The 26,970-nt window shown below is 51.8% G+C and overlaps 1 protein-coding gene across 26 annotated transcripts in view; it reads left to right on the plus strand.

Annotated features, from left to right (window-relative positions):
- Positions 1-17,256, plus strand: part of ADCYAP1R1 (ADCYAP receptor type I) — a 58,880-nt gene extending 41,624 nt beyond the window's left edge. For 5 of the 26 annotated variants that reach the window (XM_070616184.1, XM_070616182.1, XM_070616180.1 and 2 more), the window contains 3 exons: positions 8,654-8,783; positions 10,182-10,223; positions 12,365-17,256. In XM_070616184.1, coding sequence (XP_070472285.1) covers positions 8,654-8,783; positions 10,182-10,223; positions 12,365-12,553 — 361 coding nt within the window. In that variant the 3' untranslated portion in view covers positions 12,554-17,256. Of the gene's footprint in view, positions 1-1,371; positions 1,456-5,327; positions 5,412-8,653; positions 8,784-10,181; positions 10,224-12,364 lie in introns of all 26 variants that reach the window. The other 21 variants (XM_070616161.1, XM_070616162.1, XM_070616163.1 and 18 more) reach the window with 7 other exon arrangements.
- Positions 17,257-26,970: the final 9,714 nt, after the last annotated feature.

Consider the following 26,970-nt stretch of genomic DNA (forward strand, 5'->3'; position numbering starts at 1 on the left):
TGCCTTCGTCTCAAGGACTCACAAAACAGGGCACTGCTGCTCCCCTCACTGTCCTGTCCAGGGTCAGGAACTGTGTCCCTGTGTCTGGCCCCAGTTTCTCCTGCTAGGGAGTAGATTGGCTCCTCCACTCTCAGTTGCCTGGGATTTCTGAGTGGTGGGTACCTAAGTCTGCCTCATCTCTCCTTGGAGCTCTAGCAGCCTGGGTCCCGCCCCCTGCTTCCTGCTGGATCTGTTTCTTCTCCTGGCTTCTCTGGGGGTGCTCTCCCGGCTTCCCCTCACTCTGCATGTGCAGGGATGCACACAGGGGCTCAGAGCAGCCTAAATAAGGACACGCTACTAACTGCTGAACACGCTTTACCAGCCCAAACATCTTACCCCAGGCAGCAAGGACCGCCCCCTGCCCCAACCCTGGGTCTGGTGGGAGGGAAGTGTGGGGCCAGGGTTTTCAAGTTATCCCTTGAACCCTGAGAGCTGTAGGGTCTTGTCAGGCCTTCCTCATAAATAGATAAGAACCATTTGTAATTAGTACATGGTTTATACACTTAAGTACAAACATTGAAAGAACCAGCTAGTTGGTTTGCTTTTACTGTGTAAAAAATCCCCCTGTAATATCAGCAAATCCTTTTTTGTTAGAGAAAGCTAAAGCCATGCTAGTCTCAAGCCGCAAAGATTAAAAGTTCAGATGGATGTGGTCTGCCAGCCAGGTGGGAGGGCTGACGCAGGACAAGGAATCCGCTTGATCCCATTAAATTCAGCAACGTGTTTGAGTGTTTCTGGGGTCAAGGAGACCCTGTTGGCAGACGTGAGGGATAGATAGTCCAAGTGACAATGCTGCTAAGAACTGCAGAGCTTTGAGAAACATTTGCACCTCAGTCCCTGAACAGTGGATGCTCAGACACCCAGCGAATCTGTGGGATAGGTAACCGACTGTTAAATATAATCCCCATTTCACAGCTGAGGGAGCTAGTTATCAGGGAAGTGAAATGAATCCAGTAGGAGAGAGTGAAGCCATCGCTGCAGGCAGGCAGGCCCTTGACTCCAAGCTCCACTACACCATCATTCCCGTCTGCAAGGAACTTGCAGGGAGAAGATGGTGTTAAACAAGTACATAAACAAGGCTTCCTGGAAGACGAGGCCCCAGTGGGTTCTAGCCTTGTGTAAAACGGCCCCACGGGGAATGCTCTGAGCTGGGAGGGGTCTGCTATGGGGGAGGGGAGCCTGTGGGGGGATTGGAAAGGGCAGGGTGTGGTGGGAGAGGGGGATTCCAGAGCTGTGCCCAAGTACCCTTGGGCCACCAGAGTTATGTGTTAGGCTGAGAAGCCCCTTCAGATCTGCCCACAACAGCTTTCTGGTTTTTTCCTCTGTTTCCAGAACAAATTTAAGACTGGGAGTCCCCAAGAAAGCCCAAGAGGACCCCCTGCCTGTGCCCTCAGACCATCATTCACTCCCTTTCCTGTAGGTTGGTTCCAGCTGCTCAGATGCTAAGGGTTTGTCCTCCGTAGTCGGCGCCCCTGACCCAGCCTCAGAAGGGCCTGGTGGGGGCTGGGCCCCTGCAGGGGGCAGTGGCGCTGAGCCACCCACGCCCTCTCACCTGGTGCTTCTGGTAGAATGAGTGGCTGGGGTCTTGAGCAGTGGCCAGGCATGGAATGTGGGCCTGGGTCAGGGCTCCACGTTGCTCTGGCTCGACTTGTCTGGGCCAGGGGTTAGGGCTCAGCTCGATTCTGGGGTCAGGGTTAACCTGCCTTTTCCTGGGTCCAGAGTTTTCCTCCTTGAGAAGCCAGCTGGCTCAGAAAGGGGAGGGTGAGGTTTCCGGGCTGACGCTGTGTTGGCAGCATCCCAGGCCTGGCCCTGCCGGGAGCTGGCTTTATTCCCAGTGGGCTCCTCACTGCAAGGTGGGCATCGGAAGCTGCGATTTGGGTCTGGGGTCGGGGAGGAAAACCCAATCTTTGTCGCCCTCAGGGATGCCACAGAGCAGGTCTCCACAGCCCCTCAGGGTAAAGGAAGGAGAAGAGAACAGACACTGTGGTGCCCTAGGTACCTCAGCAGGGCTGTGACGTGCCCAGTATCAGAAGGACAATGTTCACCTCCAAAGACAGGCTCTTCCGTGGCTAGGCAGAGAAGCAGCCAGGAACCTTTCAGTCCTGGGACTCAGCCACAGCCTAAGGCTTCCAGTTCACATGGGGCTCCATCTTCCACTTCCAGAACACCTGCTTCCCTGTCTAGGAGTGCCCCATCCTCACAACTCCCGTTAGGGATGGGCAGCAGGGAATGGGTACCATGGTTTTGCAGATGGAGAAACTGAGGCCCAGAGAAGGAAACGATGCCACCTAAGATCACCCAGCAAGTCAGTGGCTAAAAAAGCCTTGCACCCAGGTGCCCCGACCCTCCAGGCTGGGCAGGTGGCAGAGGGCTTGCTCATCCTCAGTGGCGGGAAAGGAGGGGGTGGGCAGAGAAGCTCCAAGATATGCTGAGCTGGGCTTCTGGCTAGGGTACCAGTGTGGTGTGGAGCGCTTCCCTGGGGACTGGGCTAGGGTCTGGGGATGCACAGCATCTTAGCATCAGAGGGACCCTATGGAGAATGTGCAGCTCAGTCCGCAATGTTCTTTGGGCCTGCTGTGTGTCCAAGGCTATGCTGCTCACTAGGGATCGGGGGAAATAGGGCTGCTACCACAAGGGCCCCCCACAGGGGTCTGTGTCTGGCATCCTGTCAGGTGTCAAGCCTTGGCAGAACCAAGCCTGGGAGCCAGGGCTCCCTGACTTCCGGGTGCTGTCATGGGCCCTGCACCTGCTGTGGGTGTCTCCAGTCTTCTGATGCAGGCTGACACTGCTCTCCAAGCAGCCCCTACCCAACACCCTTGGCGGAATTTCTTATTATCTCTTCCTCTTGATTGAATTCCTTTTCCCCTTTTCACTAATTGTGGTGACTTTTCAGAGATGCCGACATGGCTTTCTTTCTCATGCTTGTCTCTGGCTTTTCTACCTGCCTCTTGCTGTGTTCCTTTTGCACAGAATCATTGAATGTTTGGGGGTAGGGGGGCCCTCCCAGGCACTGGGTGCCCTGTTTCTTGTCTGCCCCCACCCCGCCCCCCGCCTCATCAGAGGCACACATCTTTACCAGGAGCCTGATTTTCTAGCTAACTTGCCACTAAATGGCCTTTAACATACTTTGAAAGAAATGGGAGGAGTCTGTATTGACTGTCTCCAGGGCCCAGGACACGCAGGGACAATTTGGGAGTTCAAGGAGGAGAGGTCCCAGAGAACAGCTGAAGCTTTAGAATTTGGGATGAGGAATTAAGCCTGGCATATCCGAGGCGACATCTGATGTTCAAGCTCTTGGGCTCCTGGACCCTGATTTCTGTGGTTTAATCAAGTCAAGAATGAGGAATTAGGCCGTTGGCTGTAGGGAAAGTAGCCAGCCTTTCAATCTGGGCAAGGGAGAGAAGAAATTTGAAGACTAGAATGGCTTCCATTTCTGAATACCCAATTAAGCTCTTTTCATTACTGAGAAAAACATGCTTATATGTGTCCGTCTGTCTCTTTGTATGTACATGAGACAGACCTTTGACGTTCATTGAGGACACATGAAGAAACTTCTTAAGTACGGGACTTCCTCACAAGTGCTTCTTGAGCTTTGATTTGCATCCAGATCACTTAGGGATCTTGTTAAAATGCAGATTCTGAGCCAGCAGGTCTGGGCTGGCACCTGAGATTCTGCATTTCTAAGAAGCTCTCAGGTGGTGCTGACCCTTGCTGGTCTGGGGACCCGACTATGGGCAGCAGAGCATCATAACTTACCTCACATCCTTCATCTGTAAAGTGGGCCAGTAGCACTCGCCTCACACTGCAGTATGAATTGAAAGATGCTGTTTATTAAATGAGAACCACAAACCTGACTGAGGCACAGATGCTGGGTAGACCTTGACTGGCCCTGTCTTTGAAGTGTGTGATTAAAACGGTAGCTCAGCAAAATGACACATCACCACATGTCAAGGACCTTCAGACTTGCTCTCAAAGGGTTGGGATCACAAATAATGAATCCATGAATGCCCAAGGTCTAGTCTCTTGGTGCGTATCTGTGTATCTGTTCTCCTTTGCATCAGATCCCCCTCAGGTTGATGGGTTCGTTGGCGGGTACCAGGAGCTCAGCGCCACGCAGTGCTGAGGGGGGTTTGTGAAGTAGGCAACTCTTATACAGTCTGATGAGATGACACAGCTCTTAATCCATCTTTTCCATGTTTGTCATGGAAGGAAAAGAAGTGTACAGCTTGTGCCAACCCAAGCATAAGCAGGACCGGGAAGGGCTAGAAGAGATAGAAAGGCAGCCTGAGACCTCTCTGAGGAGATGGAAGCTCTGTGTCCCACCCAGTGGCATGGAGGGCTAGGCTGGCTCCTTGGGCCCACTGTGGATGCCTCCTTCAGATGACCTGTTTCTGCAGGCAGTGGGGCAGTGCCCCATAGGTGCCCCTCTCAGCCTTCAGCCCCTGCCCATTGAACATTCATGAAGCAGTCTAGGCCAGCGCTGTGCAACAGAACTCTCAGCAGGGATGGCAGTGTCCTAGATCTGTGCTGTTCAATATGGGAACCACTAGCTGCATGTGGCTGTTGAGCCCATGCAATGTGGCTAAGGGCAACTGAGGAAGCGGATTTTTAATTTGACTTAATTGTAATCCATATAGCTGCAGGTGGGTAGTGGCTACCATGTTGGAAAGCACAGATCTAGACTAAGTAACAATCTGCTCCGTCCATCCTATCTCTTCTCCCCCTGTGTGTCCACACGGAGGTGCCTAGGAGACAGAGAGGAAGAAACAGACAGGAGAGTGAGAGGTGTAGATGGGGAAGATCAGTGGACTCAAGTCTGTCTTACAGCCAAACCCAGACTGGCCTGATTTCAGGCTTGGTCTGCCCGGGCTAGGCAGCTTGAGGTCCGTGGTGTGAGTTTCCAGCTGCTCATCTCACTGAGTGACCTCCCACCAGGCCATGCTCTGAGCCTGGAGCTGATTCTGGAGACAGCTTCTGGCCTCACCTTCCGACACATGCATTTCCTCGAACCCTGCCACCTGTCAGTGGTCCCAGTGTGAGTGCTCGTGTGTGCATCTGTGTCCAAGCACACACGTGCACACATGTGGGTGTGCAGTTCTATGTCCAGAGTTGACTGCGTCTTGGCCCTTGGCTTCCTCATTCTCCTCCATGTCACTGCCCACCCTGTCTCCACCCTTGGACCCTCTGCCTGCCCCCCTCCCGCGAGCCATTTTGCTCTAAGTCCCACCTCAGTTTCTTCGTTGCCCAACGCCCCCAGCTGACAGAAGTGCTGATCTTGTCACACCCAGCAGCTGCGTGCAGAAATGCTACTGCAAGCCACAGCGGGCTCAGCAGCACTCTTGCAAGATGTCAGAACTGTCCACCATTACTCTGTAAGTGTGCGTGGCGTGGCTGTGGCTGGGCGTCCTGGAGGGGAGGGGGACGCATGCCGTGGCTGCCACCTGGAGCTTGCGTCCACCGGGCTGGAGGAGAGCGGAGAGCAGGCTGTGCCTCCAGCCCCGAGCCCTTTCCCGGCTGTTGCATGTTGAGTCCGGTGTCTTGTGAGTTCTCTGCAACCTTGTGCTCATAGGGCGGGAGGGGAGGTGGCGGGGAGGGAGCTGCGGCCTTGGTGGGAGCAGCTGAGGCTTGGCAGGTGCTGAGGAGTCAGCAGCTCTGAAGCCTGTCCCTTCCCTACATCCCCTTCTTCTCTGGGCTTCGGTCTCTGCAATTGTCAAATTATTTCTAAGAGCCTTAGAGCTTGAGTTTCTGTATGCTGTCTCCCTGCGTGGGACAGGACCCTCACCCCACTGAACCTCACTCACACTTCACGTGCCGTGTGGCTTAATCCCCACAACATCCTGGTGAGGTGGGTACTTGTATTATCCCCATTTTACAGATGAGAAAACTGAAGTACAGAGAGGTGAAGTGACTCACTCAAGGTCACACAATTAGTGGGGTGAGGATTTGAACCCAGGGAGTGCTGTCACTAGCCCCAGGGCATCTCTGACCAGGGCATCTGCCTCAATCTGGACATCCCTTTAAGTGGGGGACTCATTGGGCAGCTCTGACTGTTGGAAGCTCTTCTTGGCATTTTTAGAGCTCTTCTGCCCATTGATACCTCCTCAGGGCAGGGTGACAGAGGCCAAGGCCCTGGGTCATTGTCTCTCTGGGTTAATCAGATCACATGGTGATTTTGTGATTGTCCTCAAAGAGGGCTCTTGAGGCTCATACTGCATGTCCCCCTTCCAAGGCCACTGGTCAGCTCTGAAGGATAGAGGTCCCAGAACTCTGGGCCCTAGTGACCTCCTCATCTGCCCCCACTGCCCTGTCTACCAATGGGGTCACTGGGATGAGCTGGGTCCCTGGCAAAAGTCCTGACTGTTCTAGGCTGTCACAGCATCTCCAGGGGGGGAAGGTGTTGCCCTGGGACTGGACTGTGGGACGCCTCTGCTGCCATTTGTCACATCCATCTGGGGCCCGGAAGGGCCTGAGCCCAAGCCTGAAAGGTTGCTGTCTCACACGCACTGAACTCGTCACGTCCACTGCCACCACGAAAGCTGGAGAGATTTGGCCTTTGGTCTCCAGGGCGCTTTTCAAACTGCAGGGGCGAGTCCCTGGAAACGGGCCATTTGTGGGAGAGGAGGCAAGGCGGGAGGAGGGCCGGGGCCACAGGCGTGTCCCAGGGCCGCCTTCCCTCCTGAGCCCCTCCAGTTAAGCTGCTCTGGCAAGGTAACTGCTTTAGGCAGGGTCACAGAGGGACCCCCCCAAGATGTCCACGTGCCTGCACTTCCAGCCTACTTCCCTCTTCTTTTGGATTTCCATTCTTCAGCCAACACTCCCTGCTGCCCTCTGGGCCAGGCCCTGGGTGCCCGAGATGAGCAGGAACCGAGCTCCCAGGTCATGTTCCATTTTCAGACTCTGAGGCTTTCATACCAGCCCTGCTTGGCCCGTTTATTCTTTCATGGACAGGGATTTTCTGAACGTAAGCGCCGTGCCTGGCACGTGCAAGCCACGGAAGATAGCAGCTCAGTGAGGTACCACGCCTGCCTCCAGGGAGCCATGGCCTGAGAGAGGACAGGCCACTCCAGGACTGCACCTGGGCTCAGAGTGGGGACTGGCTCAGATCCTGTTGGCACCGGCTCTGGTCCAGGGATCCCAGGTTCTGCAGAACGGGCTGCCTGTGAGCAGGATGGAGAAGGGGTGGGCACCCAGCAGTCGAGCGACTTCTTCATTGGTCCACCTGAGTCTTGGTCCACCTGAGCCAGGTGTCCCCAGGCTACGCCTGTACCTTCCTCTCTGTCTCCTGGTGCTCTTCTTTCTTCCCCTTCCCCTCCCTCCTTCCTTCCCTCTCAGGAGACTCTGGGAAGCCAAGGGCCTCACTCAGACTCTGGATTTGGCTTCTTTTGAAATCTGGAGCCCCCACATTCAACAGAACATTTTCTCCCAGAAAGACTGGGGTGGGGAAGAGGAGGGGGCACACAGTGTAAATGCCCCAAGTCAAATGGTGCCCCCACTCCCAGCTGTCCACCCGGTGGACCAAGCTTTGCCGGGAGAGGGCGAGGCTGACCCTTCCGCTCATGCGCCCATTCAGAGGGCCCAGGGGGCAGGCTTCACCTGCAGGGCAGGGCTGGCTGTTTGAGGAGACCCAGAAGGGACCATTGTACTGGGGTGGGCAGAGAGGGGGTCCCACTCTTGGAGACCCTCTGGGTGCACCCCTCCCAACAGAGCAGGACCCCCAAGTGCATGCACTGTGCATACTCTTAATGTCTTAGCTGGCTTCTGTGTCCCTGCCCCCTCAGAACAGAGCCCCACCCTACTGGGCCTCGGAGCCAGTTGCAGGCAGAGGAACCCCAGAAGAGCTGGCCTCAGGAGGTGCAGAGGTCCCTTTGGCCCTCTCTCCCCTGCCTGCCCCACCCCCAAGCAGATAGCCTTCTCTCCCTTTGACTCAGTTTCCTGGGTGGCAGGTTCCTCGTGCTTGGGTGGTGATCGTTTATGCCCAGAGTCAGTAAGTCCTTCCTAGGATCCCTCCCAAGTCTCTCTCTCTGTGGCCCACCCACTGTGCCCCCCACCCCGCCTCCCTGTTGTCAGCACCTCCCCACCACTCTCCGTGAGTGTCCTGGGCTAGCCCCAGACTCAGAAGAGCCGACTCTCTCTGTGCCTCTTAGGGGCTACTCTTTTCAGGCACATGGAGCTTCCTTCCAGGGCAGGAGAATATTTACGTTGCTTGAGGACCCCTCACGTCGCTCAAGCCTTCCTAATCCCATCCCTGTGTTTTTCTCTGACTTCGTTTTCCCCAAGGGCTTTGCACCTCCCACGAGGGGTCTCTGTACGTCACATACTCACATGTTCGTGTTCAGTGGTTGTACATGATACTGACGTGGCCTAGAGGGATAGGCACCCTGCATACTGGGGGATGTCCCCCCAGAACCTCCCAGGGAGTTCTGGAAGCCTGGGCTCTGTCGTCCACTGTCTCTCCCAGGTCCCACGCCTCGGGAGAGGGTCCTGAGGGGGTCCATGAACAGGGGCCCCAGCTTAGGGGGAGAGCAGGGGGCTGGGACTGGGGCTCTCTGCCCTCCATGGCTCTGGCATGAAGCCTGGCAGCCCCTGGAGCTGATGTCTTGCTTTCTCCCGACAGACGGCTAGCCCGGTCCACCCTGCTACTCATCCCGCTGTTTGGAATCCACTACACGGTGTTCGCCTTCTCCCCAGAGAATGTCAGCAAGAGGGAGAGACTCGTGTTTGAGCTGGGGCTGGGCTCCTTCCAGGTAGGCCTGGCACGTGCAGAGGGCAAAACTCACAGGGAGCCAGGGCCCTGGCCCCTAACCTGCTGGTGGTTCTAGAAACTTCTTTAACCCAGAGCTGGTCTCCATGATTCTGTCTCTGAAATAAGTGTACTAGAATTGTGGGGCGCTGGGAGAGCCCTTGCTGCCTTCTCCACTCTGGACCCCTGTGAGAAGACACTGATATCTTCCTTTGCTGCGTCCAGTGTCCTGAGCCAGGCCTCCCTTGGGTGCAGCTCCCCATCCCTTACCATCGGCCCTGGGTGAGGGCCGAGTGCCCCCCAAGAGACCTCTGTGTTTACTCCCTGACTTCAGCCTGTAGACCACGTGCCCCGTGAAAGCTGGAGCTCTGTCTTACCCAAGTTGGGGTCCCAACCCAGGACCTGGCCACAGAGAGCTGAATGAGCTGAATGGCTGGATGAGCAAACGGATACATAAATAAGGGATCCAGGCAATGAGAGAGTGGGTGGATGAGTGACTCTGTGCATGAAGGAGTAAGCAGATGGGGTTATAAACGAGTGAGTGAAGGAGCTGGTGAATTGGCACGAGGATGCATGATGAGTAAGTGAAGAGATGGGAGCACCAGTGGGTCAATGAAGGCGGGTGGCTCCCTTGAGTGTCCCCAGGATGGAGCACCTCTCCCTAACCCAACTGTTTAGATGAGTATTTGACCTTGGTGGTCAGAACGTTAACTCTGTGTATCTGACTTGAGTCTCTCCTCCCCTGTGATTTAATTCAAGGCCATTTTACCTGTTCAGGTTCTTAGCCTGACGAGGCTGGGAGTTTTATAGACAAATCCCCCGCCTGGGAGTCAGAGCTCTGGATTCCTGTCTCAGCACAAGAATTCTAAATGCAAAGAATACATATGAAGAATGTGTGTAGAACAGCCACACACCTACTCTGTGCCGAGTGCTCATTCATGGGGTGTTCTGCGTGTGCTGTGTGCCAGAGTGTCTGGCCCAGGGAAGGCAGAGTGGGGAGGTGATGGGCATAAAGACACAGATCTGTTCTGGCCTGGAGGCTGCTGCCCTCAGGGGGACTGCAGACTGGTTGAGGAGCCCGGAGAACATTCTGGGGCGTTCAGAGAAGGCTTCTTGTAGAAAGTGGGGTAGAGCTGGCCCTTGGGAATGGGAAGGATTTCACCAAGGGAACATGAGATGCAAAGCCAGGGGTGTCAGTGGGACGGGACTCTCTCACCAGCCACTTGTCTTCATGGGTGTCACCACTTGTGGCATCTTAGCCCGGTTTCTTGAGCAGGTGCCCTCCATGCAGGTCATTGCATTTTTCTGCTTCTTGGTGTCCCTCCTTGCCCCTGCCACCATCCACCCCCTGCGTGGAAGGTCCCTTGCTGACATCCTCATGTTGTTTGCTCTCTCTCCCTAGGGCTTTGTGGTGGCTGTGCTCTACTGTTTTCTGAATGGAGAGGTAAGACCCTGGCCCTCTGGTTTCTTAGTGATGGAGGTGGGGCTTGGTGGGGAGCAGACAGGGGCTCGGCCTGCTGGCCACTCAGGACTTATTCCCCAGACCGGGGCCTTGCCAGGCTCCCAGCACCTCCAGGAGGGGGATGGCAGTGGTGCCGGGGTCTCTTGACAGTCTCCACTGCCAGAATCTCTCTCACTTTGCCTGCTGTGCAGCTGAGGCTCAGCCTCTGGAGCAGAGCTCCATCCATGCAGGCATCAGCTGCTGAGCACAGACCCGCCTGGGAGGGCTCTCACTGTAGGACACACCTTAGTGAAGAAGAACAGAAAGTGAGGAAGGGCAGGGCACAGGGAGTGGAACCTGCAGATCATGAGGCTGTGATGGGCAGGTGTGCTGAGTAGGGAGCTGCCCAAGTTCAGCACTGCCCTAGCAGTCCAGCCTGTAGGGTAGGGACTGTGGGGACCTGGGAGAGACCCTGGGGAGAGGCCTGGAACCTTCTAGTAATGCTCCGTTTCCAGAGCCATGGTCTTGGATCCTCCTGCTCTAGCCTGTTAGGGTGATACTTTTGAGCAGAGCCCAGAACAGAGGCCCTGAGAAAAGGGTGGGGGCTGGGTGGATAGATGGGTTTAGAGAGTGGGCAGGGGTCCTCATGCTAGTGCTTGGCTCTTGGCTGCAAGAAACAAGAAGAGTGGGCTCAGTGATCGCCCTGACAACCTGTAGAGGGTCAGATAAGGACAGATAAGGAGAGGCAGACGGGGCCCTGCAGGGAGTGGCTGGGAGAGACAAGAAATGGGAGTAATGGAGCTTGTCAAGGACCTACGGTGGAAGTGGGAGCTAGAACTGGAGGGGGTGGGTGCTGGTACTGCTGCCATTTATGCAGTTTGTGCACTGCCCAAAGGGGCTGGCCTGAGGGGCCATATGGAGGCTGAAACTGGGCATGCTCTGCACACACCATGCTAAAAGCAACATGGGGGTGTGTTCACCCAGAGCAGTGCCTTACTTAGTGGATCTCAATCCTGACGGCACATTGAAATCTTGGGGAAGCTTTAAAATATATGGACGCCTTACCCCAGAGATTCTGATGTAGTTGTTCTGGATTTTTTTTCTATCATTTTTTCCAAATTATTTATTTATTTATTTTTTTATTGCGATAAAATATACGTAACATAAAATTTGCCATTTGAACCACTTTTATGCATACAGTGCAGTGGCCTTAAGTACATTCACATTGTTGTGCAACCATCACCACTATACATCACTAAAACTTTTTGTCATCCTGAACTAAAACTCTGTGCCCATTAAAGAATCACTCCCCGTTCTCCCTTCCCCCAGCCCCTGGGAACCACTGTTCTGTATTATGTCCTTATAAATTTGAATACTCTAGATACCTCATATAAGTAGAATCATGCAAAATCTGGACTTTAGTATCTGGCTTATTTCACTTAGCATAATGTCTTCAAGGTTCATCCACGTTGTAGCACGTATCAGAATTCCATTCCTTTTTAAGGCTGAAGAATATTCCATTATATATATACACCACGTTTTGTTTTTCCATTCATCAATTTTTTTTAATTGAGGTCCCATTGGTTTATGACATTAAATAAATTTCAAGTGTACATCATATTTCAGCTTCTGTATAGAATGCATCATGTTCACCACCAAAAGTCTGGTTGCCATCTGTCACCATATATGTGTCCCTTTCCCCCTCCCCCCGGGCATCTGGATTTTTAAAGCTCTCCAGGTGATTCTAATGTGTAGCCACTGTTGCTAGTCAGTGAGAGTGGGGATCCTTGCCCTGATCTGTCTTCCTGGGAGCCTGCTTTTTCAAGATTCCCTGAAAGACCCTCTGGGCTGGTCTCTGATGGTAGAGCACCAAGGGCCGGGACAGAGGCTCACAGACGACAAGAAGCCATTAGAGGGCCTTGCTCAGATAGTGACTTGGGAAAAGGGCCAAGCTCAGCCCCTCAGAGGCATGCCTTTCCCATTGATGACTCCAGGGCTGCAAGCTGAAATTTGGGAGTCAGTGAGGTGATGCTGGAGGTGGTAGTGCCACCCTGGGAAGGGCCCCAGGAGAGGGCAGGTGGGTGGATGAGGTCGGAGAGGAGAGGATGTCCGTCCAGAGTAACGGCCCAAGTTGCTCCCCGCAGGTGCAGGCGGAGATCAAGCGGAAGTGGCGGAGCTGGAAGGTGAACCGCTACTTCACCATGGACTTCAAGCACCGACACCCATCCCTGGCCAGCAGTGGGGTGAACGGGGGCACCCAGCTCTCCATCCTGAGCAAGAGCAGCTCCCAGATCCGCATGTCCAGCCTCCCAGCTGACAACCTGGCCACCTGAGCCCCCCTCCTGCTCCTCTCCTCCATACACAGGTTGGGGCTGCAGGCGGGCACCAGCCCACGCATGCTGTGCCTTTTCTCTCCCTTTGGGCAGGCCCTGGGCTGGCAGCTGGGCTCCCCGAGGGGGGAGAAGGGTGCAGGGTGCTGGTCCCACCCACCGTGGGCCCCTGGGCCCTGACCCCAGACGTGTAAATACTCCTCAAATTTGGAAAAGTGATCCCATCTCTACCCTTTGCCCAGTGTCCCTGCTCACCTGGTGCAGGTCCCCAGCTCTACCCAGCCCTGTCTCCACCAGCCTCAGAGATTGCCTGACCCTGTGTGTGAGGCCTTGTGAGCTGAGGCTGATCACCTTGCTTTGGGGGGTTTGGGGTGGCGCCTGCCTGACAGCCCCCTGCAGTGTCTGACTCTCCATGTGGACTCCTTGAGTCTGCTTGCCACCCTGGGGCCCTTCTCAGGCCCGGCCCAGTCCCTGAGGCCTGCCAGAGGTCCAGCTTGGATGGCCATTGTCCTTCAGTGCAGGCCAGACCTGAGGCTCCCTCATGCTCCCTCAACATCTTGGTGTCCAGGTGCCCAGCTTCTGGGTGTCAGGGCGCTGGGACAGCTCTGGGGCTCTTCCAGTCAGAGACTTCAGTTTGAGTGTGGGGCTATGGGTCAGGGAAAGTTCTGGTGCTTTTTATTTGGCCCAAGAAAAATGACTAACAGCCAGAAACGTGAATGCGGTTGGAAAGGAGATGGGAAGAGTTTGGGAGGTCCCGTGCAAGAAGACCCTCACCATCCCAATCATTTTACCCCTCACTCAAGGTGGGTGGGGTTCATATGGGAGCCTTTCTTCTGCCTCTCCGACCCTCAGGCATCAGCTGCAGAAGGTGAGAGATGGATGCCCCAGAGAAACTGCTCCCCAACCATGCGTACCACATGGAGCCCCTAACCCTCCTCCTCCCCATTGCCCTTAAGTCAAAGCCATGACTCAGATGAACCAGCCACCTTCCTGTGATGTCAGTGAATGCTGAACCACCTTAAACCTCCATGTGCCCAAGTCCAGGGCCCAGGGCTCGCCCTCACCCCCGATCCCCATGGACGATGAGGAGCCCCAGCCACCAGCTCGTGAAATCTCTTGAAGACCTCTGCAAAGACTTCCCTCTGTGTGCTCTTGACATTGAATCACCATGGATGCTAGGGTGTCCTGGGGTGTTGGGAGAGGAAGCCGTGCCCACCATGCCCGTTAGCAGAAGCCGCTGATGGGAGCAGTGACTGCACCCCACACCTATCCTGGCTCCACAGCGCAAGTTGCAGGACCACAAACTCAGAATTTAAAATGGAGCAGAGCCAGGTTAGGGAAAGGTGGAGAGAAGTGCTAGAGTGCCATGGCCCATGTGTGGGGCCCACTTCATTCCCTGTCAGCTTTCAGTGTTCCTGTCCAAGTGTTTTTGTAGACTCGTCTCATGATCATGTTCTGGAATTCCTGGGGAGTTTGGGTCAAGGGGTAGTGTTGCTTTGCTTGGTTTTATGAAGAGGAAGGGCCTGGGGCGTTTGGGGGAACTGTTTCTGGAGAGGCCTTCCAAGTGGCCGGAGAAGGGCTTAGTTGCTTGGTTCAGAGCCCTGTGTCCTTGGCCACTGAAGCACTGTGGATCTTGGGTCTTTGGCAAAGCCAGAGGGAGGAAGGGAGCTCTTCCCCAGGGGTGTTTGGTGACTCAGGCTGGCCATGGCCCTTCCATCCTGCACCTGGCCTTGTGATACCCCTTGTCCTGTTTGGGAGCCATGGGTTACCAATGTGCTGGGCAACTTGCATTTTGGACACCGCTGGGGAGCCTGAGTGGCTTGGAAGGAACCATGGGCTGGGATTCAGAAATGTGGAATCTGCCTTGTCAGGCTCAGACTGCTGACACTGTGTACACAGTGCTCCCTGTTCTGGGCCTCAGTTTCCCCATTCGTGAGATGAGGCGACTTGTAATGCTTCTGTAGGCTCACTCTTTCAGTAATTCTCCAGTTCAAGATGAAGGCAGGGAACAGGACATGCATTCTTGTTATGTGGACCATATAAGGTTTGGAAGTGCATATGTTTGTGCATGTGAGGAGGGAGGGGGAATGCTGTTTATTTTCCCTTTCTTAGAAATGGGACTTCTGTCTCTTCCATTTGGACACCATGGTGGAAGCTGCTGGGCTGGAGGGAAGGATCAGGCTGGGGACAATTGGACAGGTGCCTTGGACATGAGGTGCAGAGCCAGCCATGTCTCTAGCCAGGACAGGGTGCCATGACTGGGTGGGCAGTGGCCACGCCCAGATCCTAGGAACTGTCCCGAGTGCTGTGGGCCCCGCTTCCTCATTCTCGACCCCACCAGCAGGTCTGCTTCACTGTGAAGAAGAGGCTTTGACTTTATACATACATCATCACGAAACAGCAAAAACAAAACCATCCCCCAGCTCCGTGTGCTATGCTGCCGCCTGAGCCCTGGATCCGCTGCCTCATAGAGCTTCCAGGTTCCTGGCGGTTTGTGGGTTTGTTTTTCTCTCTGAACAGATTATTGGCAGTCTTGTGAGCAGATGTATCCGATGTGTTCTGAAGGTCCCAGGAGGTTAGGCAGCTGGCCTTCAGGGCCACAGGCAGTGGAGAGATAGCAGGAGGTCTGGGCAGAACCCTTCCATCGCTGACCCTTTGTTTTCAAATCTGTAAAATGGGCAGTAAGACTAGGTGAATTGTATAGCCCATAGCATCTCTGGACTTCTCTGTCTAAACACCAGCCATCTACTGGGAATGGGCCTCGGGCAAGGATCGTGGGATTTGGAGCAGGAAAGGATAAATCGTGTCGCGTGAGGAGGGCTCGAGGGCCTTGGGAGTGGTTAGGCTGGAGAGGAGCAGAGCTGTCCGACTCCATGTCTGTAGGAGATCGCTACCAGGAAGGGGGTTATTCTTGTTCTATGCAATCCTAAAGGACTGAACTCGCCCGGGGGAGGCTGAGTGCTCCTTGGGATGAAGAAATCTCTCATCCTCTGTCACGACTGTCCCACTATGGAACAGGCAGTGTCAAGATAGAGTCTCCAGCCCTGGGGGAAATGGGACTCAGTGATGCTGAGGCTGTCAGGGAGCCTGTGAGGGGTCAGAGATTGGGATTCAGGCTTTCAGTGGCTTTCTGGTTGTACCCAGCACTACGGGCGTCATGGCTCTCCATCATGCCTGAGGCCAGGCCACATTCTCTGTCTCAGTGGGCAGCTCTGTGACCCTCCTTGACACCTGCGCTGGTCTGCAGTGATTCCTTCTCTAACCCGCACCCCTCCCCAAACCGGCTTCTCTGGGGAATGGGGCCAGGGAGCTGGAGCCGGGACCAAGGCTTGAGTCCATCATCACCCACTGAGGGCACTGGCTCACCTCATTCATCTGACCGTTTCCCTTCCTGGAAGGAAAGCTGGAAGAGGCTCTCTTTGTAACTCTGAGTACCCTTGACCCCCTCAAGGCCACTCCAAAGTGAAAGCAGTGAGTGCTTTGTCATCATAAACTCCTACCTGAGCCCAGTGACCGTGGAACCCTGCTGGAGGACCCTGAGCAGGGACCGGGGGACCTGGGCTTCTCCCAGCTTTGCCGGATCTACTGCTTGGCCTTGACACCTTCCCCCTTTATATTTGGGAGACTCTCCAAGTCCTAGAGCTGGGAGGAGACTTGGAGAGCTCCCCATTGGGCTGATGAGAAAACACCCGGAGGTGGGCTTAGCTCGGCGCCTGCACCACGTTGGGATCCAGTGCGCTTTACAACATGAAAGAGGAAGTGGGCCCGCCACCATGTGCCCAGCCCTGCACGTGAGCCAGAAGGAGACCCTCGATCAAGCTTCCATACAGAGAACAGACAGCCTGCGTGGGAGAGGGCTCTGGCCACAGAAGTCATTAGGACTCCAGACTACAGAGGAGCAATGGAGTGAGTGTAGCCTGGGTGACCTGCGTTCTGGCCTGGGCTTCACCACCTGCTCTCTGCTCCAAGGTGGAGCCTCTCTGGGCCTCTGCTTCCTGATCTGAGAAGTGGGAGGACGTGATTTGTGGTCTGCCCCACAGGCCAGGGGTGAGGCTGAAGCGAGATGCCCTTTTGTGGGAAAGGGCTTTGGAAACTGCCCGGGTGTGGACTCGTTACTGGGGTGGAGGCCCCTGACAGGGACTCTGTGCTGTTTATCAACTGCTTTGAGCCTTCCTGGGTTAACCTTTGCCCCATTTGTAAAACCACCAGCACTGGGGGCGAGGGGGAGGCTAGGGGACTCTGATGGATGCAGAATTCCAGGCTTATCTCCGTCAGCTGATTTGTTCTTGTGGTTGGGATGGGGATACTTCCACATGGGTGATGTCTGTTTCCATGCCACCCCCATGGGAATCCTTCAAGGATCTGGGACATCCCTCAAGTGGGCCATGTGGCCATTCCTTCTCCTTTCCCTGACCTCGAGGTCCTGGGACATATCTGTGCTTGGCCGTGTGTGTCTTGTCTTATGTCTGTCTTCTGTAGCTTTGCGCCTGTGAGGGCTGGAGTGGGGGAGCCCCTGGCATCCCAGACATGGCGCCAGGCTCACTTGTGGGAGCCAGGTCCGCCTGGGTTTCATCTCCCACAATAAAGATAAGCCCCACAGACCTCACTGCTCCTGCTGCCCCATTAATGCTGTGCTCACAACCTTGTCCGGGGTTTCAAGGATGTCAAACTGCTGTAGATGACTCAATAAATGTCTTACCATTTTTCCTGGTGACTGTAACTTGGCGGAAACGGAGGGCAGGGAGGAGAGGAGGTGGAAGGGGAGGAAATCTGATCACCCAGAAGAATCCAGTCTACAAGATCCTGTGGCCTTTCAGATTCCAAGGGAGATGTTTGAGAATGGGCCTGAATGAGCTTAGAATGGACTTGGAAAAGGTAAGTCTTGGCCTCAGAAGGACTGGCAAGGATCATGCAACTTTGGTGGAATCAAGGTCATTTGGAGGTTTTGGGTTCCTAGGAATGGAAGCAACTCACCCCACAGTGTTTGATGCCTCATGACCTTCATATTCTTTTGTGAGTGTGGCCACCAGGTATCCCCAAAGCTTGCCTACAGTGAGCATTTCATCCCAGGTAACTACAGGTGCGTCACTGGCTGCCGGAGTCCCACCCCTAAGGCATCTGGATGTTCAGAGCCATCAGCCCCAGCCAGACCAGACAACCAATTCCTGGTACTCCCCATTTCCTTGAGGTTCTGTTGATTGTCACAACCTCCAGGTCCTATTTTCATATTACAGTTTTTAGTTGCTAACAACAGAAGATAGTTTGATTGATAAATCAGAAAAGGAGTTTAGGAAAAAGATATTGGGCAGCTCATAGAATTATTGTGAGGCTGAAGAAACCAGAAAAGGTGTCTCAGGCCATATCACGCCACAGAACTGATGAGGAAGCTTTTGCCTACTGCTGCTGCCAGCCCAGTGGTGTCTCTTCTGTGCCAGGGACCCAACCTCACAAGGACCATTTTGAAAGCAGTTGGCTTTGTTGCCATTCTTACAAGGAAATCAGGTCCCACATTCAGTTTCTTTCCTCAAGTTGCTCACTTCTGAATCAGTCTCACAAGAGTCCATTGGAATGGCTGTGTTCTAGCTGTAAGGGAGGCTGGAAACTTGACTTTTCTGGATTTGACCTTGGGGTCAGGCTCATAAGTCTGGAAATTTTCTAAACTTAACAGTAGGATTAAAAAGTCCTGAAATAATAAATTTCCACCACAGCAGACCTAAGATCTACAGCAGTTGCAGGCTGGCTCCCTTCAGTGATCAGGTGGGCCACTCTGAAGGAGTCAAGTCAATGAAAAGATGGCTACCAACCCAGTAGTGTGTGAACCCTACAGCAAGATAGGGCACTCACCAAATGCACCCAGCTGTTTGGGTGGGTGGGTGGGTGGGTGGGGGTGTTCCTCAGCTGGGAGGCTGGCTGGTTCTGCTTCCTGAGATTGGCCCTGCTCTTTCCTTTCCAGGTCCACCTCTTCTTTGAATCTTGAGATTACCAGGCTAGGTCATTTGACCCATTTAGCAGACATCTTGAGCTACTTTCTAAACTGGAACCTACCCTCAAAGGGTGAAAATTAAACTTCTGTGTCAGACTATCCTGGCTGCTCACACAGAAGACTTCCCTAGTGTTTAGAAAGTATTCTTACTGGTGTGACATGGTAAGTTGAGGTTCCATATTTTCACTCTCAGAGGTCACCTTCAAGAAGCAAAGATAAAGAGCCAAAGGTAAATTTGAAAGGGTTGAATTCCGTGTTAGACTTGAGTTTCTTGGCGACTGTGAAGAGCATCAAACTACTTTGTATGAGAACTTACAAATCCTGTTTCCTCTGTCTCTTCTCCCAAATCAGTCAACTATTCCAGCCCTCTTTTCTCTTAAAGAATGCCTTCACCCTGGTTCTTCCTGATGATGACCTTTGCCCTTGGTAATGTGAGCAGTTCCTCTTGGGTATCTAGTGGTTCTCAAGCTTTAGCATGCATCAGAACGACCTGAGGGGTTGTTAAAGCACAGATTGCTCGACCCACCCCCAGAATTTCTGATCCAGTAGGTCTGAGATAGGTCCTGATACTGTGCATTTCTAAAACATTGCCAGTGCTGCCTCTGCGGCTGCTGGTCTAGAGACAATGGGAACCACTGCTCTAGATCTTCTACTGAGGACACCTGCTGGGCATCACAGTCCCTTTTTGTGAAACTTGGGGCTGGACCAGTGATTCATTTCCCAGGAGGGGGAGGACACGCTCAGACAGCAGCAGCATGAACTTTAGTTGACTTTTCTTCCCCAGGCCACCGTCTTAGGGACAGAAAGCTGGAAGTTCTAAGAGGAAATCAGCCCATAGATATCCATTTAGTCTCAATCAGAGAAGGTATAAGACCATCTCTAAATCAGCTAGGGTCAAGTTCAGTGGGCTATAAAAGAAAAACCCCAATAAAAGGTGGCTTAAAGAAGTTAGAAGTTTATTCTTCTCACATTAAAGAGGTCCAGAGGTAGGCAGTCCAGAATTGGTATTGTGGCTTTTTGTTTTCTCTAAGAACTCAAGCTTCTCCCTTTCTGCTCCTCCATCCTTAGCATATGACTTCCAGTCTCAAGGTCACCTCCTGGTCCAAGATGACTCCTGGAGGTCTAGATGTCGCCAGACTCAAGGGAAAGTGAGAAAAGGCAAGAGATACCTCCTCCAGATTTAGTTATTTTCTTTTAAGCAGCATCACATCTGCTTACATCTCATTGGCCAATAGTTAATCATGAGGCCACACTTCACTGCAAGCAGGCGATGTTATGCACCCCTAATAAAATTGGAAGGAGTCAATAGATATGGGCTGGCAAACAGTAGTTTGTACCATAGTCTCAAACCCCCAAATATTTAGGGATTTTGAGCTCATCCACACCTGCAAAAAACCAGAGACTGAGTGATTCCACTGATGCCCTACTCTACTACATTGGGAACAAATTAGAATACACAGTCTCCAACCTGGACCACAGAATGACTCTGGAGGGTCCCCAGTCAGAATTGAGGGAACTGCTTATGCCCACCCATAGGAAACTACTCTGGTGTGAGGTGTGAGGACATGTCTGCATCAATTCTGGTTTCCTCCATCCTTTTTGCTCTCTCATGACTGCCTTTCCTGAGGAGATTCTGTTCGTTCATGGCTTCCACATTGTTTAATCTCTTTTTAACATGGGAGGTCATCAGAGTGATGTATTTATGTAGTTCACTTTATTTATTTTTTTTTTGTCTTTTAATTTCTGTCCGTTCAGCCCTCAAGTAAACTCAATTTAGGTACTTCTGAGCCTCCCAACTTTTTAGACTGCCCCCTGGTGGATGCCCATTGCAGCTGTCCCTCAGGTCTGAACATAGAGTTGGCTTTCCCCCGTCTTGGATGCAAGATTATGAATTCAACGTGTGAAACTGAGTCACCAAGAGCTCTTCTAACTTTTAGGATATGGTCTTGGAAATGCTCATGTAGAGATTGTTGTCCAGGCCTCTGAAATAATGGTTTCCTAAATTTCTATAAAGGGGACACTTAGGGGTGTCAATCTTTTTAGAAGGTGGATGGTATGTGACTTTCACTTATTTGTTCAACCAGTAGTTGTCAAGCATCTAACTTCATTTAACAAATATTCCTTAGTGCCTAGTATGTACCAGGAACTGTTCTGTCACTGGCGAGTATCACAGATAAGGCCCTTGCTCTCAGGATCTTATGTTCTAAGGAAGGAAAGAAAGAAATGAGGTGACTTCAGAAAGAGGAAAGTGTTATGAAGACAATAAAGCTGTTGATAAGTAGAGAATATTGGGAGTGGTGGGACAGGGGACTATTTCAGATAGGGCAGCCAGGGAAGGCCTGTCTAAGATGCAGACATCCAAGCGCCTGACAATTCTGCCCCTCCCGGCCTCGTGTGCCCATCTCCTGTGGATCCCTGTAAACACCTAGGGGAAGAGCATTCCATGTAGAGGGACCAGCAAGAGTAAATGCGCCGAGCTATGAAATAAACAAGCATGTTCAAGGAAGGGTTTACTGGTTTCTTGGGGCTCCCTAACAAATTGCCATAAACTGGGTGCCTTAAAACAACAGGAGTTAATTGTCTCACAGTTCTGGTGGCTAGAAGTCTGAAACTGAGCTGTCGACAGGGCCATGCTCTCTGGAGGCACTAGACGAGAATCTGTTCCATGCCTTTCTCTTAGCTTCTAGTATTCCGGCAATTCTTGGCATTCCTTGGCTTGTAGATGCATCATTCCTGTCTTTTCCTCAGTCACCACGTGGCTTTCTCCCTGTATGTCTGTCTGTGTCTCTGTGCCTTCTATTCTTCCTATAAGAACACCAGTCATGTTGGATTTAGGACCCACCATAATCCAGGATGACCTCATATTAATTACATCTGCAAAGACCTTATTTCCAAATGGACAGGTACCTGGAATTAGGACTTCCACATGTCTTTGGGGGCACACAATTCAACACACATCAAAGGGCAAGAAAGTGTGAAGCTTCACTGGCTGAGCTGGCACATTGCTTTGACTTAGATTATTTGGAGGAGGTGAGGGTGTTGATGGAAACGTGGGGCGAGAGAGGCTTACAGCCTCCTCTCAACCGCAGTCACCTCTCAGCACCACCAATGCATTTCAGCAAAAAACATGTATCAGCTCTGACCCACCCTGGCCTTTTTGAGCATTTTTTGTGCTTTTCATGGAAATGGACTGACTCCTAGATCACAACTCCCACAGCAGCATCCAAATCCTTAGGGGGCCCGGCCTCAGACAGTCAAACTGGAGGAAATTCATTCGAGTGGGCCAGACACTTACCTCCTCTCACTATCCAAACAACCCCAACTTTTAAAGAAACCGAGTGCTTATTTCAAGGCACAAGCAAAAGCAAACCAAAACAACATTCTGATAGTCAGCCACACTTGCTCGTGGATGCCAGGAGACTTGTATGAAACCATCATTCACATCTATTCCAACTCATATAGACTCTCACATGGAGTTTGGAAGTGAAGTCTCTGGGTTGGTCAGCTTATCCTCCATCAACTCAGTGGGAAAAGTCTTTGTTCTGGCACTTAGGGGTCTCCCTCAGGTCACCTGTCTCAGTCATTCTTCCCTCTCTTCCCCTTCCAGACAGCCCCTACCTCAGCCTATTCTACTCTTGCTACCTCCCCTCTTCACCCCATGTCCCTCCTGTCTGCCCTTGATCTAGACTCAGGCATGGCTTGGTGGTCAATGTTTTCCTTGAACTGATACACTCTTAGTGCTCCTGTCTTTTGGGTTTCCCTAACATTTGGGAGTCACCTGTGTTTTTTTCTTCAGCTCTCTTCTCTTTATACACTTTCTCCATGGGCAAAAGCATCCATTCCTGTGCATTAACCATGACCTCGGTTGGTAATTCCAACTCTTCATCTCTGAGCACAATCTATTGGCACAGGCAGGGGCTTGTGCAGTAAGTACCATGGAGAGAGCCGAGAGAACTTCAGGTCCAGCACCACAGACAGTTCCATGACACTGTGCCTACTTGAGAGTCGAATCTTTGTGTGGCCAATTTATGACATGAACAAAGGCAGATCTAGGTTGTATGGGGTCTGAAGCTCATATAATTTGGGAGGGAGTCCTCTTTAATAAAAAGTGCAAAAATTTAAATTTAAAATTAGGTATAAAAATGAGTTTTTGTGTTTAGAATGAGAAAAGTTGACAACTGTCATAACTATTACACAATCCAGAAAAATAGCATAATATTTGTCTTACTCTATGATACTGTTTGCCTACCTTTTTGACTGTATACTCTTTGATCATATCTTTATTGGACAACAATTTTTACATCATTTTCTATATGGCAATTGAAACATAACTCAGTCACATGATTAATTAAAATAGGTGTTTTGTTATTGATAGTTTGGACTCAGCACCAATGAGAACAGAATCCTGCACTGAAGATTTTACCTATCTGATAATTGGAAGATTTTTTTCACAGACTAGTCCCTGGCTCCATACATGTCAAACTTTGTTTCTTTGTCACTACTCACAGTGCCAGACACTGTGGGAAGTTTTCCTATTGTGATATGATCTCTGGCCCGCTGCCTTTGTATGTAATTCCGAGTGGAATATAGGAGTATTCCTGGATGGAGAGTAGCAATCTGACTTTATAATGAAGCAATAGTGACTACTTCTAACCCAAACTGAATGACTCTCCAGCTTCGCTCCCCCTTTGCTGGATCCCCCAAATGCTCATGGTCAGTTCAACACAACCCGACACGTGAGACTGTTAGGTTTTCAGTCTCTTGTAACCTACAGTGTCTTGACAGTTAGAGGCATTGGTTATCGCTGGGGGAGGGCGTTGGTAAGTAAACTTTTCCAAGGGAATTTGCTCTTGAGGCTGAGTATTAATGAGAAAAAGAATAAGAAGAGAGGAAAGAAACATTAGAGGCAGAGAAAGTAGTATTAGCAAAGACTTCTTGACTTTCTTCTGAAATTCTTTCCATGAGTCCAAATCTGGTTAAATGCCTCTCAGATGTTTTCTCATAAAATTCTATGCTGAAGCCGCACTGAGTTTTGAGCACCCACACAAGAAATAGTAATGGCACATCTATTAAGTTCTATGTGCTTTAGGTGCCTGGGACTAAATCATGAGTTAAAGATAAGACTTTTTTTCTTGTAAGGAATATATTCTAATCAGGAAGGCAGAAAGTACATAGGCAAAAATGTTAACTAATAAGGCAATTTCAGGTAGTACTATGTATAAAACAAAACAGGATAATGGGATAGAAAGTAGGGGATAGAGCAGATTTTAATAGGGTGCTCAGGACAGCCCTCTCAAGAAGGTGACATTTGAGTTGAAACCTAAAAGATAAGGAGTTGGTCATGCAAAGATCAAAAGAGCAAGGATCAAAACAGCAAGGAAAGTGCAAAGATCCTGAGGTAGGCACAAATTAGGTGTTTCTAGAAACAGAAAAAAGACCAGTGTGGCTGGAATGTCTGGTCAACAAGGGTGGTAAACAACCTTCAACTCCCAGCACACAGAAATGCTGGATGAATTATGACATATATAAATATGTATATATTTAGAAATAAGAAATATAGCTGAACTAATGCAAGAAAGGGAACTCTCCAGGTGGTGGAAATTAGGAGGGATCTCAAAGATAAAGCAATGAGTGTAGGGAGAGGATCATAATGTTTGAGAAGTAGGCAGAGACCAGATCATGTGGTGTCTTATAGGCCATGATAAGAGATCTAGACTATTTCTCAGGTGCGATGGCAAGTCTTGGGAGAGTTTTAAGCTGGAGAGTGAAGCAGTTTATATGTTCAAAGCACTCTGACTGCCTTGTGGAGAATGGACTGTGGGTTGGTCCAGAGGCTGCTGCCATTGTCCAGATGAGAAGGATGGTCTCTCTCTTAGATTGGAGTGGAGCTATAGCAGTGGGGATGGTGAGAAATGATTTGGGGCATGTGGAGCTCAAGCCTACAGGGGTTGCTGTTGTGTTGAGGGTGGTGAGGGAAAGAAGATGATGCTCAGGTTCTTGGCTTGAGCAGCGGGGGGTGGTGGTGCCATCAATGAAGATGCAGAGGACAGGTGAGCGGACAGGAGAGGAGACCCAAAGAGTTCTGTTATGAAAGGGCACCTTAATGCCAGTGACTTTATCAGTCAGGGGTCAGTCAGAAAACAGAAGCCATTCTAGGTATGCCAAGTATGAGGGATTTTTAACAGGGGGCATTAGAGGCTCACAGAACCTTTTGAAAAGATGAAGGAAACCTTCCTGACACCCTCAGTGCTTAGCAGCAGCCTGCATGGTTTCCAGGAGCTCACCTGGAAGCACATTCAAGTGTCATGGGACTCTGGGAAGTGCTATGGGCTGTCTCATGCTGCAGCAGTAAAGTGGGGGGTCCTGAGAAGCTCTCTTCAGTGGTCCACAGTGCAGAAGTGGGCTTTTCATGGGGGCTGCCCAGGAAGCTATGGAGAGTCTCAGCTCCTGCTTGTGCTCTGCCGCCCGTCCCTCCTGTCCCTGCAGGGCCTCTGGGAAAGAAGGCCTTGTCCCTTCTCTGGGCCCCAGATTTCATGCAAGAGCCTCTCGTTGGCATGTCTATCCCCTGCCTTATGGGGAAACAGAGCCTGCGAAAGCAGCTCAGGCCTTCTCTGTGATGTGGTGGAGACCACTGAGCAGGTGACGATGGTGCCAAGCTGACATAGGAAAACCCAGGACATTGACACGCGGGAAGACCAGGGGAGTGTAGTGACCTGCAAGCCAAAAAAGGGTTCCAGGAGGGAAGGAGTGGTCGTCTGTATCAAGTGCTGTTACTGATTTATGGAACTGAGGACAGAAAGCAGCAGCCGGCTGGAGGGAGGGTGGGTCTGTTGGGAGTCACCCGCAGGCTCCACAGGGGCTGGCCTCAGTGCTTGTAGGAGCCAGAGTGGCTTCCCCCATAAGAGCCCAGGACTCATCCCAGCCTTCCCAGGGGTTCGAGACCAGAAAGTCACCTGATGGTGGCAGGACAGGCAGCTGGCCTGAAAGGGGACTGGCCACTTTGCCATCCTTGTTGACCCTGGTTATTAGGGGCAGGCCTGAGCACCTTTAGGAACCACAGGCCTCTCTCACCAAAATCCTGGCCTCGCCCCAGGCTACCCCATGGTTCCAGAGCTGAGACCAGGCTGCAGAAGGGACTGGCTGGGGAAGAACTGGCAGCTGGCCCGGGGAGGGGGGCTCACTGGGAGTCTTCTCTTGCCTCCAGAATCGGTTGGGGTGAGCCCCAGTGTTGGTAGAAACCATGGAGAGTTCTGTGAGAGCCCAATCGACATCCCTACCTCTTGGAGGAAGGAGGGGTGAATGCCAGGCATAAGAAGCAGGCCCTGGAGGCAATCAGCTGGTGGTAGAAAGGGCCCTGCCTGAGAATAGGACCCACCAGTTTTCAGCCCTTTATTTGCCCTCCAGGCAAGAACTTTGCAGGAGTGAAAGGAATACAGCTGAAAGGACAAGGTTGAAGACGGTATGAATTTTAACTTTAGTCAAATTTAAGGAAACATTGCCTCATATGACCCGCTCAAGCAATCAAAATGTTGGACCCAGCCCTGGCCCCTGAATGTTCACATCCTTGGCTCTGACTAGACCCCCAGGACCCACTGGAGCCCCATCCCTGAATGGAACCACACAGAGTTCTGAGGAGAGGTCTAAATGCTGTGTGGGCCTCCGTGAGACCCAGGCTGCACTGAGACCCCAGGGACACCAAGGCCTGAGGTGGGGCCCTGGCCCACAGGGCAGGCAACATGGAAGCACAGAGCACGGGAGAGAGGCCTCGTGCCCTCTGCAAATGGCCTGTGATCGGCCCTGCCTCTTCACTCATTTGCATCACAAGCAGAGAAGTACTTAAAACAGGTCGCCACACAACCAGTCATTTAACCCGAAAGGCGAACAGGTGAGGCAGCAGCAAAGATGAAAAGCCTGGGAAGTGGGAGTCAATTCCTCCCCCAGCCAAAACATCTATGGGCGGGCTCCCTGGTGTTCATTTGTTTCCAAGGAAAATCAGTGTGTGGGTCTGCACTGCCCTCTGTTGGTCACTCTATTATCAACAGTCCCGCGTTCCCTTCTGGAATCATAGCTCTTCTAGCGCAGAGTTTTCTGCCAACCAGGCTTGTTTCCACACAATGACTCACACATGAGATAATGAGGGAGGGGAGCAAGTTAAAATATTTACTGTAATTAACATTGGGAGGAAAAACTTATATCTTAAATGGCTGTGGAAAGACTGGCCCAGAGAGGGTTTGACAGTGGGTATAACCCTTAGCATCTCTTGTTTGATGGAGCACACGCTAACAATTTTTTCAGATCATACCAGAAAATTTATTTTTGAAGACCATATAAATAGAAGAAGCATATGTTTGGTGTCACTGAGGAAGTGAATATGTGTCTAAAAATTTTTGCACTGAATTGTAAACAGGAGTGTACTCATTTCTCGGTTCATTCATTC

Source organism: Equus przewalskii, chromosome 4, assembly GCF_037783145.1.
Source record: "Equus przewalskii isolate Varuska chromosome 4, EquPr2, whole genome shotgun sequence".
NCBI lineage: Eukaryota > Metazoa > Chordata > Mammalia > Perissodactyla > Equidae > Equus > Equus przewalskii.